This window comes from Oryctolagus cuniculus, chromosome 7 (genome assembly GCF_964237555.1).
Source record: "Oryctolagus cuniculus chromosome 7, mOryCun1.1, whole genome shotgun sequence".
Taxonomy (NCBI): domain Eukaryota; kingdom Metazoa; phylum Chordata; class Mammalia; order Lagomorpha; family Leporidae; genus Oryctolagus; species Oryctolagus cuniculus.
In genome coordinates, this window is record NC_091438.1 from 89,536,430 (window position 1) to 89,550,028 (window position 13,599).

The window sequence follows — 13,599 nt, forward strand, 5'->3', positions numbered from 1 at the left end:
TGAGCCACGGCGCCGGCCAAATTTATAAAAATATTTTAAGAAGCTCACTGGTGTCATTTTTTGAAAACGATTAAGAAAAAAAATCTTTAAAACAGGAATAGAGATAATGGCATTATGTAAACTTGTTCATATTTACTTTTCAATCTTGCAATGGTTAATAACACTTCTGTCAGCATAGTGCTAGACCTCAGTGAGAGTTTTAAACACTGAGGTCCAGATTCTTTAGATACATTGAATGTAACTACAGATAATGTAAATGTTTAAAAATACCTTAATGTCACTATCCTTACCCTGTATCAAATTCATTTAAAAATAAAATTTCCTAAAACCAACATTTTTACTTGGAATTTTAAATGTTAAAAAAGTAATTTTATATCTAATGAGTTCTAAATTGATTTAATATTCACTTCTGAGTTTAAGCTTAAAAAACATTTTTGTTGCCCTAAAAAGAATCAACTGCAGACTTTTATTTGAAAGTATTAAATTTCCATGTGCAAATTAAGATAATAAAAATTAAGGTAATGCCCTTTCACCACTCTAAAACATTCATGTAATTCATAACATGGCTTATATATAAAACTATTTTATAGATTATTAGGCAACATTTTAGCATACTGAGTTGGAAATATGAAAAAGTATTTTTAGATGAAAGATGATTTTAGAAACAGTGTATAAGCTCTCAATAATGATGTAATATTAAAATATACTACATAATACCCTGAAAGAGATGTTTATAAATCTTTGAATGCACAGATAAATTAACAAAACAACTTGGTTTTGTTAGTTTTGTTTGAAGAGCATTAAGCAGCAAAGTAAAAAGGAAGGAAAAAATAGTCTGCTTACCAAAATAATGAAGGTGACAGGTCCGATGAAGCTCCATATAAAATAGTTATCAACATGAAGCCAGCAGCTATTTGAAAAGACAAGAATATGTGCTAAAGTCGCTTAACGGATTTTCAACATCACAAGCAAAACTAATTTTTGAAACTTAACAAACTATCTAAAACAAAATTATCTCTACATTAGTCTTTGAAAATTCACTTATCACAGACCTATAATTCTAATAATTCTGAGCTGGGTTTGACTTAAGGGACAGCGATTTATTCTATTCAACCTATTTTTATATTTGATAAAAGCATATAAAATTATGCTTATGTGGGGATAACAAAAAAATCTAATTTCACTCTTAAATTTTGCCTTCACTAAGAAAGACTTGAATTGCAATATTCTGAATTGTCTCATCATTTTAAGGTTCTACATGTAATCTTCAAAATTATCCTTTAAGGTCTAAGCCAAAGACCTTAGCCCTATAAACAGAATCGTCCAGACATTATATTTGTTGCAAAACAGTATAGCAGAAATATAATATCTTCATTAGGAATGGATGAATACAAGAGAAAAAAGAAAGAAGCATGGAAAGTATTAGAATAAATGATGCATAAACTTATTAAGACAGATTTTACTTAGTGGTTCATTTTTCATATAACATTGAATCCCCACTGAATTTCTTTTATTTGTCTTTCATCATCTGTACAGTCAAAAAGCTTTCTTTAGTCCAAAGAATCTTTATATAACTAATTTTATCAAAGGAAAAAATAAACAGAATTGGAAGGCAAATTCATGCCTCTAGCAAATACAATCCTTAGAAACATGGCTCTGTCTACCTTCTGTCACTTTCTGTAAATATCTATATTTTTATAAATGAAAGACAGTGACTTATTTTAATCCTTTCAAACTGCCTGATAAAATATTATCAAAGTAAAACATATGGAAGGGAATGTGCTACTGTCACAATTCAGAACAAGAGTTAGCTACAGGGTCGGCTGCACAAAGAGAGCTAATGCTTCATTAGCTCAAAACTGAGTAGTTAAACCTGTCAGATGCTTTAAGTTCAAAAGAATTTTTCCTTAATATCTTTCTAAGGCCAAAAAGTTATTTACTTTTTCAATTTGTTTCAGGTCAATCTTTTGTGTTAAAAAGAAAGTCCATAATTTAGAATCTGCCTCGCCAAAGTACAAATCCTCTGAACCCAGAAAATTACAAAAGACTTGATTGTAATTTGTGCACGGCATGCCCATTCTCCTACCAATAAAGCTTTCAGATGCTATTTTAGTCTGTCAGGGACCCTCACTGACAGCTAACAGGCTTTAAAAAATTATTCACTTGAAAAACACTCAGGTCGCTTGCAATTACTTACGCTTTTTCTGTTCCATAGCTCTTATAGTCAATAGCAGCTGAAACTCCAACCACTGTGGCAGGAAACAAGTAGCCAGCCACATAATAATATTTCTTCCTTGAATATTCACTTTCAAAAACTTCAACTAACATTAGGTAGAGCTGTACACCTTCTAGGCACATCCAAGCAAAAGCCGCCAAAAAGAAAAAGTGCAAAAGTCCTGCGAATATTGGGCATGCAATCTACAAAGAACAACAACAAAACAAAAAACTCGTGATTACAAGTAGTCCACTCCAAAGCTCTCAAATATTCCTTGACAGAAGTCACAATTTTTAAGAATACATCCTTATTTTAAAATACTACTTCTTCAAAATATTTTTTTCATAAATGGAAAGTAGTTAGAAATATGCCAAGTCAGACAAGTGTGATGCCTAATGTGTGGGACTTCATACTACTATTTTTGGAGAAAATTAAATATCAAATAAGAAAACATGTTTTAATCCTCTTCTGAAACTATCCATTATGAAATGTGAATATTCTACTCATAGAAGATTTGCTTCACAAATCTTTAGAACAGTTGTTTGCAGATACATTATTTCACTCATCTCTATAGTGCAATTTTAAAACTTTTTTTAAACAAAAACCCTGGGTCTAATGACCTAGAGTTATTTTCCTGTAACATCTAGAACATTCCTAAATTTTCCCAAGGCAGATGAACAGAGGGTGATACATTAACTAATTAAGCTCTGTTTCTGACTCTGAGACCCCTTGCGGATGAATAAATTACTCTAAATATGAAGAAAGGCTCACTATTTAGAATGACGGTGTAAGCAATATAAAAATGTTTAAAATGAGATCTTTTCATATCAGTGTCACTAGCATTCTCCTACTCAAATTACATCTTCACAAATCACCTCCCAAAATGCAAATGCATTATGTACCTTAATGCATTAAATAATTCATAATTATATTAGCTAATGGATTGGGTTGTTTTTTAACTTAATACAAATTATCCTTCAATACTGCCATGTCAATTATATCAAGTTATAAGGTCAAATATAAATATCATCATATGTGGATTCACATCTTTTAAAATAATTTTCAGAATCCCAAGGTCAATAAATTTAATAGGTGCTTACCGTGTATTTTGTCTTATCAATGCCTATGAGGAAAATAAACTCAGCAATGAAAAGATTGATACAAAGGTTCTTGTGGATGGTATTACGGTCACTTTGTAGACCACGGAAGAAACAGAAGGTAAAGATGCAGATAGCCAGGCAAACGAGGGAAATTACAATTCCCACCCAGGTGATGACTGTAAGAAGTAATTCATGAACTCCATCTTTATACTGAAAGTAAAAAGACACAAAAACCGTTGAGTATTTTTGTATGACATCAGCTAGAGGAAAAATGGCTCCCACATGTATACTGAACTACCTGAAGAATAACTTTTGTATGCATTCAAATGGGGCTCATTATTAAAAAGAAATTTTGGTCATGCAAGAGTTCAGTATTACCTTAATTTAAATAATGACTTTTGAAAGAGGAAGATTTTTAGAAAATAATACAACAGCCCAATTATTTCAAAATAATGACTGAAATAATTACCTACATTCACACATAGAAAATATTTACAAGATAGAATAAAGAATACTTAGGTATGATTTAAAATAATTGGCATTTTAATATTCTCCAAGCTAGCATACAAGCCTTGTTTTAAGATTCTATTTTCTCCTTGGCTTTCTATATGTTATATACTGACAGCTGAGTTAACAATAGATCTGAGGGTTAACATGGCACATTTTGTGTTATTTTTATCTTCTGGCAATGATTCTCTTAATCGTAAGAGGAAATTATGACACTTGAGAAGCCATTCTGATTTCTCAGAATCTGCAACTCTGTACTATGTGTGAAGTGGTTAGGAAACCTAAAAGCAAAAGCTGTAAAAAAAAATTTGTGTTGGGACAGCCATGCCTTCTGTGCCTTTTGTATGACCTATTGCTTGTCACTGTGTAAATCCCTGGTAGCCTCTGCTAAACACCTGCCCAAAGAAGAAACACTTCGAGCAAGTCTATTAAGTGGTATCAGAGCACGTGACTTTGAGGTCACAATAATACACGGCCATGACTTCTTAAAACACAGGGACAGCATAGAAACCAACAGAAACCCCATGTTAATTTTTTGGCTTTTTAGTCACGATAAGCACCCAAAGTCGGGACTATCACACAAGCTGTTTTGAATCTCTGAGGTTTTTCTCTGCTACTAATTAGCAGTGCAAATACTTACTGCAATTTCCCTGTGGGCCATGAGAATTGCAAAATTGGTTAGGTGGCTGCATGCACACGTTGTGCGAGTTTTATTAGTGTCAACCAGCTTGCAGCCCTGAGTAGACCAATATCCCATCATAGTTCTTTCTGAGTAGTTCCAGAAGGAGCAGTTTGCATTGAAATAATTGTCAGGCTGGGAAATAAAATGACAAGATAAAATTAGGATTTTACACTTTAAGATGGCAATAGCAATTGTTTAATATGTGTAAAAGGTAATTTAGATTAAACTTTGCATGTTTCGGACTATAAAGTTTTTCATCAGCAAAATTGTGGTCTATGTTATACAAGGCAGATATCTAGCTTAAAAGGGGCTTTATAGTCCGAAACACTCTAAAGTGTACTCTGAATTACTAAAGACCCATTTTACACAATTACAATTTCCATCTTATGATTTTACATACCAATGGTACATTAGAAATCTTTTTTTCCCTTTCTTGCAAAACCACAGCTATGAATTTGTTCTGAGAAAATTCTAAGGATCAGGTGTCTTATTTGCAATATTGGGACCATTGCTGGTAAATGAAAATCTGAATCATGGAGTTAGCACCTCAATGCTCTGTAACAGCAGATCAACTGAAGCAGGTATGAGGATCATGACTGCATAAATTTATTTTTCTTTGCCAGTTCTGGCAATCTACTCAGTTACCTGTGGGTACTTATCCCCTCTTACTTTAACGGCCAAAAACTCTGCAATGTTCCAACAGTGCCACTGGTAGTTATTTAAGTACCCATTTGCAATGTAAGGCACAGCCGAGGAATCCCATCTCCTCAATCCTCTGTTTTTTACACAACATTACTTAGCAACAGTTGTATCAAATATGATCCGTAAATCTACATTTTAAAAAGTGATTTGCACAGTAAACCAGAAGAGTCTGAAGAGTTAATACTCAGCTGGTAAGAGTTAATTTTCATTCAAAAACAAATTAGAGTCATTTACATTTTCCTGTTGATTACTGAATTAGCTTTCATTAAGAATACACTTAAGTTCTAATAATCACTGAACCAGGCTCATTTAATTTTATGTTCACAGACTTAAATAAACTTGTGTTTCTGACCTAGTGCAACATTTAAAATTCAAATGAAAAGGTCTTTTCTTTCCTCTTCCCATCTCCCCACCCCCAGCACGTCAGTTTGGCTTTCCGTCCTCTCTGGTTTGTAACCTTCCACTACTTCATTAGCATACATTAACTTACATCAATGTGTGGCAGGGTAAAAAGCACAGGATCGGTCAGGTATACTCGGCTGGACTCCTTATTGATTGAAACTGAAATGACGTGAGAATTCACTGCAATGGTGCTATTTCGGCCAATAAAGTCAGCACCCAGTTTTATGGTTGCATTTTCTGTACTCAGGAACTGCCCCAGACTCCGATAAATGATGAACACCAACTTTGCAAGCCCTAGGAAGTTAAAATAGTCATACGAATTATAAGAAATATGCTTATAAATAAGATATATAAAAATAGTGAAATAAAAAGTCCTATGGAATCTTCATTCAGTTAAATTTAATGGGAAAACGTAAGGTACTATTTTAAATTAGCTTTAAATGTTAAGCTGTTTTTGTTACTCTAGAAGTCAAACAATCAGCATTTCAGAATTAACAGATTTAGCAATAACAGCCAAAATTCTTCAGTCTTCAAAAGACTGTTCCATCTTACCGTTCCTGCTGTTCTGTTTGACAGTGTTTGCAGAGAGCTGAATTGAGCTGCCTGCACCTTTGATGCCCAGAGGAAATTTAAAGTCTTGGACCTGTCCTTCAGTGCTGAGTACTGCAACTTCCAGAACTGGAGGAGACAAAGGGGAAAGGAGGAGGAAGAAATAGAAGCCTTGTTTAAAGCAAGAAGCAAAAGGGCAGTAGTAATCACTTACAAAACTTACTGGTGCTTTTTCACAAAATCATAAACAAAAATCTAAATTATCCCAAAGTGTCCTAACCTTGATTTTGCTTAAAAATGTTATAGAATAATATTAATATTTTCTTCATTTTTTTCATCCTGAACTAATTCCAAAGGTTTACATTTATGAGTATGAACACTGTTTAGATTCATTCCCTGTAATTTTCAAGGTTCCATTTAAATTATGAAATTAAACATAAATGTTCAAAATGATGTTTTCTGGTCTTTTAATGTTAAGTAACATTTCAGTGACCATGACTTGACAATGGTAAAAATAAGCAGAGAGCATAAATATGAACACTCTTAACAGACACATTACATCTATTTCTCCAGATAATACATTTTAATATTTAAAATTATATAAATTGGGTTTACCATAACAGATTTTTTCTGATTTTTTTTTTTTTTGATAGGCAGAGTGGACAGTGAGAGAGAGAGACAGAGAGAAAGGTCTTCCTTTGCCGTTGGTTCACCCTCCAATGGCCACCGCGGCCAGTGCGCTGCGGCCGGCGCACCGCGCTGATCCGATGGCAGGAGCCAGGTACTTCTCCTGGTCTCCCATGGGGTGCAGGGCCCAAGCACTTGGGCCATCCTCCACTGCACTCCCTGGCCACAGCAGAGAGCTAGCCTGGAAGAGGGGCAACCGGGACAGAATCCAGTGCCCCAACCGGGACTAGAACCCAGGGTGCCGGCGCCGCAAGGCGGAGGATTAGCCTAGTGAGCCGCGGCGCCAGTTTCTGATTTCTAAAAGTAGTAAGATCAGCACAGCACATTCATGAAAAAATGTCATACTAAATTAAACACTTCCCATTAATTCTCACTAGTAACCACCAATCTCACAAACTCAAAGTAGGCAAAATAAGGCCTCAAATCCAAACCTGGTCTGCCATTTGTTTTTATGATAAGGTTTCACTGGAAGCCAGTCATGCTTATTCATTTACATGTTGTGTGACACATGACTGTGTGAATGCTCCAATGTAATTATTCGCCTAAAACATATTCTGAGTGGTTACAGAAAAAGTCTGTCAACCACTAAAGCCTAATTCACAGTTCAAAAATTTAAATCAGAAAATAAACTAAAAAAACATTGCAAGAAAAGTAAGACAGTAAGACTGAGAACATTCACCTGATCAACAAGTGCAAAGTTCAAAATTGCTTTGGAAACGGTATTAATAATAATATGTAAAACATAGTGTTTGCTATTTACTGCAATTACAAAAATTATAGTATTATATAGAAATGTTCATTTAAAATGAATGGAAAAGTATTGCTTCTACCAAAGTTAACTATATCACATGAGTATTTACAATATGCCATTTTATGATTCTGAGAATTCCATGAAAAACTCATTAATTTCAAACATTTGAATGTAAAAGGTAACACACTTAGTAATAATTCAAAAGACATAGTCCATATATATTTCTGAATTACACATTCAGCAACATAGATTGTTGTAGTTATTTCTGCATCTAACACATATGCAGACACAAACATACAAAGCACTCACTCTCTTTCTTTGTACAAAAAATAGGCTCACTGACTCTTTGTAACTCTTGTATATTATTTTTACCTTATACAATTTTGTGTTGGAAAATATAAATGTATAGATATACATACACATATGTGTAGATACATACATATTTACATATATTTAGCTATAAATATGAAAATGTAACTTTAAGAGATTTTCACATGCAATTAGACCACATGTCAGTTCCCGGAGTAAGAAGAATGGTGAGACTCATAATTTCTTGGTTGATTCACACCTGGAAAGACTAAGTAGGCAAGTACAGAGGTAGATGATCTTTCCTCATATCAGATTTCATATTTGGTCATTATTCTTTCTCCCTTTACAGGTACAGTGACAAAAAATATTTAATCTATAACTGTCTCTTCCTCACACTGAAAGGGGCTATCAATTATTAATTATTCTTGAAATGACAGAAGACAGGGAAAAGTAAGATTCTTTGAGTGGATAATTACCCACAGGTAACTAAGTAAAAATTTAAAATCTCAACAGTTTCTGAGCATAAAAAAAAATCAAGTGGTAATTAAATACATACTGAATTTTAAGCACAATTTCTATTTTTTGTTTCAGAAAGTAGAAGAATATACCCCTACTCATACGATAAGACTTGTGTAACGCATATCACAGCACACAGGAAAGAAATTGCAGGATATTCATTAAAATTATGCAGAAAACCTTTAATAAAAATATATACAAACATGCATTCCTGAATGAATTAAGCTTAATTCAAAAAGGCATTCAAAATTAAGCATCAGTAAATGTATTAATACTAATTCACCAGATTATGTTACTAAAAATTAACAGAAGGCATTAAATAAATTTCAACATTAAACAAAAAAATCTTCATAAAATAACAGAAATAAAAGGAAAATTCCAAACCAAATGAAAATTTTGTTTCTAGATAAAGGTTTTCTAACCATAATGATTAAGACCTTAGAGCCATCCGTTTAAAGTCAGAATGATCCTTTATCAAAGGTTTTATTAAGCACTGGACTATAGAAACTAGTAAATATAATACTTTAAGTAAAAAAAAAAATAAGATAGAAAGACTGCAAGAAAAAAACCCAAGCTATTATTTTATTCAGAGTAAACAGAATTAACTGCATAATAATCATGAGGGACTCTATAGAGAACTATCAGCACCACGAATCTAGCAAGGCTGCCAGCACACAAAATCATACACTGAGCAACCATCAAAATATGTTATTTAAAAAGAGATACAACTAATAATGGGACAAAACTAATTTTTACAAAAGTGCAAGCCATCAAGAGGAAAATATCTAACTTTATTACAAGACCTAAGAGCAAATGGAGAATTATACAATGCTCTTATTTGGCAGAGCTCAACAGATCAAACTGGTACTTCTTTCAAAACCAATTTACAAACTCAGTTTGATTCTAATAAAAATTCCCACAAGATTTTTCTGCGCAGGGAACCTGACAAACTGATTTTAAAACTCATGCCCACGAGTCACAGCTAAAAGCCGTAAAGGCAGTTCTTAAGGAACTGAGGGCTCTACAGATTTTAGAAACAACAAAAGCAGCAAATAACAGAGACTCCTAACATGGACACAAAATTGATATAATGACAGGGATATAATTATAAATCTTGTGACTGAAAAATCATGACAGATATACAATCATTTATAAGTTAGGAAAAGAAATAGATGCACTAAAGTATAAAAAAACTGGTTATTCATGAGAAGAAAATCAAATTAGTTGTTTTCCTCATATCACAACATCATATTTGAAAATAACTTTCAGGTGGATTAAGGACAAAAGGGTAAAAATACAAAGTTTTAACATTTTATAAATAAAGTCTAGATTCTTATAAACTCAAAGGAGAGAAAATTTTCTTAATTATGAAGCCAAAGATAAAACATTTCTTTAACAAGATACAAAAAACCAAAACCTGAATAACAGACTGATAAATCTGACTTCATTATTATATAAAATGAAACTTTGGGTATATTATAAATGTATAAATAAATATTTCTAAACTATATAATCCTCAAAAAATTAATGAAAAGAATGCACGGAAGTAGAAAGCAATAGACAAATAGAATAAAAAGTTATAGACAATAACTTCACAGAAGAAAAATTAAAATACGCAATAAGTGCATTAAAAAGAATCAACAGCATCAAGTAATCAGGGGAACTGAAAATTAAAACAATAATGTGATCAATTAGAACCTATTATATGAACAGAAATGATTTCAATAAGAAAGTGTTGGTGATTACTAGTGAGGATGAAAATTGGCACAAAGTAGAGAGCAATACGGCATTATCTGGTGAAGCTGAAGACGGGGATGGTTTGTCACTCAAAAATATCTGTGTGTATGAGTGTATATGCATTGTATTTAGAAAGGCGCAAAAAAGAGCAAAAAAACACAAAAGCTTCCACGGCAGTTCTCCTTACATCAGCAAAAAGTAGAAGCCATAAAATGTCTTTCTGTAGAATAGTTAAATAACTGTGGTATATACTAAGCAAACAAAAGAACTACAAATGTACAATAAGGAAAAACTGTACGCACATTTAAGAGTGTGAAATCAACATTAAAATATGAAAAGCTTTAAATGTATAGATCTATAGAGCAACAAAAATTATTTTATTAAAGCTTATAAAAAATAAGTTAAGGATGATGGTTATGCCCTTCTTGATCTGATCAGAAGGAGGGTACCCAGGGGACTTCCTACATTATTTGTGATTACATTTTCCAGAAAGATTTCAAGTGAACAGGGTGTAAAACCAAAATGTGGCTCAGCTGGGTGATATGCTTCCTGCATGCTTAAATTTTTATATATTTATGTATCTTATTCAATAGTTTTTTCTGAAGGCAAATATAGTTGGCTTCATTGGAGAGCTATCCAGAGCCTATCACATAGTTACTACTGCAGAGGTAGAATTTTAATATATTTCTTTGTTCTTTTATTTTTCAAATTCATCAGAGAGCACTGGCAGCCCTGAGATGAAAGAGCAAGGGCAGTACAGGAGAGCCTCTAGGAAAAGACCTGTGACCTCTGCCAGGTAGGCAGGCACTGCTCCATCAGCCTGGGTCCCAGGGTAAAAGCACACAGAAGAACAGAGTCTGAGAAGAAACAGACACAAAGCCCAGCCTCGGTGGTTATAAGCATGGAGGAGCAGGAAACCTTTGTTGTTGGGAGCTGCCGTGACCCAGGGTTTTTTTTGTTACTGCCGTATAAGTAAGCCTAAAGTGATGGATACACTCATGCCAGCTACTAAGCCCATTAGGAAACTAAAGGAAAGGGAATTCTGTAATGGATGCATCAGGCTGATAACATCTAAAACACAACCTTAATATGAGGGTCACAAGGAAAGACAACCAAACATCATGTGTCCTGTGCTAAGATGCAATGATGTTCTTGGAAAAAAAAAAAAAACACTCAAGCAAGGGGGCCTGATGAAGCCTCTAGACACAAAGCATGGTTAGTGGATGCACTGGAGGTAGAAATACGCCAAATCCAGAAAGTAAGAAACTGTAGAGGACAAATCCTCCACCTCACTTCATTAAGCATCAGGTTTTTAAAAAGATGATGCAGGAAAGAGAGAATTTAATGAAAGATATTCAACAGCCGTATCAATCAGATACATTCATTATATGAACACAGTCTGTCCAGTAATTGAAACAAATTGAGCATTGTGGTTCTTTTTCCTTAAGTGTATGGGACACATGTGGTGTTTTACACAATAATGACTGGTTTGCTTTAAAATAATATGATTTGCTTTAAAATAATAAACGATGAGAGGAATAAAGGAAATAGGATTAGTTAAATGTTGTAACTTCTGCTCTTCTCATGATGCTAAGAAAAAGTCACATACTGAAGAAAAATTCAGAGGATGTGTATGACAGAAGATCCACATTGGGAATGCATAAAAAAATCACTATAACTCATTGATATGATGAAGAATGCAATTAAAAATGGGCAAAAGATACCAACACTACATAAATAGATATATAAATGGCCTGGGGCTGGCGCTGTGGCGCAGTGGGTTAAGCCACTGCCTGCAGTGCCAGTATCCCATATCAGAGCTGGTTTGAGTCCTGGATGTTCTACTTGGAATCCAGTTCTCTGGTAATGTGCCTAGGAAAGCAGTGGAAGATGGTCCAAATATCTGTGGGCCCTACACCCACATGGGAGACCTGGATGGAGTTCCAGTCCAGGCTGCTGGCTTTGGCCTGGACCAGCCTGGGCTGTTACGGCCATTTGAGAATTTAATCAGCAGATGTAAAATCTCTTTCTGTTACTCTGCCTTTAAAACAAATAAATAAATCATGTGTGTGTGTGTGTATACATATGGCAAAAAAAAAAAAAAAAAAAAAAAACCAGAAAAAAAGTGTTATTTAGCAATCAGTGAAATGCAAAAGGAAGCCCACAATGAAATACCACTACAAACCACAAAACTACCTAAAAATAAAGACTGCCAATACTAAATATTGGTGAGAACATACAGCAGCTGAAGTTTCACACCTTGATGTAGGGAACTCAATATGGTAAAGCAACTGGGGGAAAAAACAGCTACAAAGTAGAATGAATACAGACATCTAAGAAGTGAGTGGACAGACAGACTGAGGTTTGCCCTTCCTTACAATGGAGTCATAGCCAGCAATTCCACTCCCATCTATAAAACTAAATCTCAAAACTATTTCTCTGTATAAAAGAAGCAAGGTCAAAACATACATAGTCTATGATTCCATTCAATTGAATGGTCTCGAAAAAGCAAAACTACAGGGACAGGAAGCATCCAGTGGTTGCTGAGGCTCGGAGGAGACAGACTGCAAAGGAGCAAGTTGGCTCCATCTGAGGGAAGGAGCTGATTGATCATGCTGATGATTATATGGGTGGATGGACACCCAAAGTCATCAGACATTACACTTAAACCCGGTGCTCTGATTATATGGAAGCTGCACCTAAAGGTTGATTTACAATGTTTATTTGATTTTATTTATTTCAAAGGTATTTAGTGTGGGGTATGAGGGGGTGGGGTGAGGAGAGACAAAGAGAGAGAAATCTTCTATCCACTAGCTCATTCCCTGGATGCCCACAATCATCAAGGCTAGGCCAGGCTAAAGCCAGGAACCATGAACTTAATGCAAGTCTCCCACATGGGTGGCAGCAAACCAAGTACCTGGGCACCACCTGCTTCCTTCCAGGGAGCACATTAGCAGGAAGTCTGAATCCCAGAGTAGAGCTAGCACTTAAATCCAGCCACTCTGATATGTGTCTTAACTGCTACAATTTATCTGGCCCTCAAGGTTGATTTTGAAATGCCAAAACCAGACATAATTATAACAGATATAATTATATCATTTTATGGGGTCAGGTATTATAATGGTGCTATGTATTATAATCATGCTATGAAGTTAAACTAAGAAATCACTAAGGAGAAAAATCAAATTGTTTTAATAATTCAAGATAGTGTGGCCATGCCCTAAATTTAGATAAGAGCTTCAAGAGAGAAAGGACATAAAGGAATTATAGGTTATTTCAGTCCTCACATTTGAAAAGAACAATACAAGTACTAGGGAAAAGCTGGTGCTTCCTCAGATCGAAATTACACATAATTTCCCCCCACAAAATTATTTGTGTATTAGAAATAAAAAAGATATAACTGCATTAAATTGAGTTTCATGTTTATAATTCTTGATTAATC

At 34.2% G+C, this 13,599-nt stretch overlaps 1 protein-coding gene across 46 annotated transcripts in view; it reads right to left on the bottom strand.

The window, feature by feature from the left end:
• The window catches only part of ADGRL2 (adhesion G protein-coupled receptor L2), a 695,256-nt gene that overhangs the window by 22,387 nt on the left and 659,270 nt on the right, over nucleotides 1-13,599 (bottom strand). For all 46 annotated transcript variants that reach the window (XM_070078167.1, XM_070078187.1, XM_070078190.1 and 43 more), the window contains 6 exons: nucleotides 6,161-6,286; nucleotides 5,697-5,902; nucleotides 4,463-4,636; nucleotides 3,316-3,525; nucleotides 2,198-2,418; nucleotides 844-910 (listed from right to left, as the gene is read on the bottom strand). In XM_070078167.1, the coding sequence (XP_069934268.1) occupies nucleotides 844-910; nucleotides 2,198-2,418; nucleotides 3,316-3,525; nucleotides 4,463-4,636; nucleotides 5,697-5,902; nucleotides 6,161-6,286 (1,004 nt within the window). The remainder of the gene's footprint in view (nucleotides 1-843; nucleotides 911-2,197; nucleotides 2,419-3,315; nucleotides 3,526-4,462; nucleotides 4,637-5,696; nucleotides 5,903-6,160; nucleotides 6,287-13,599) is intronic.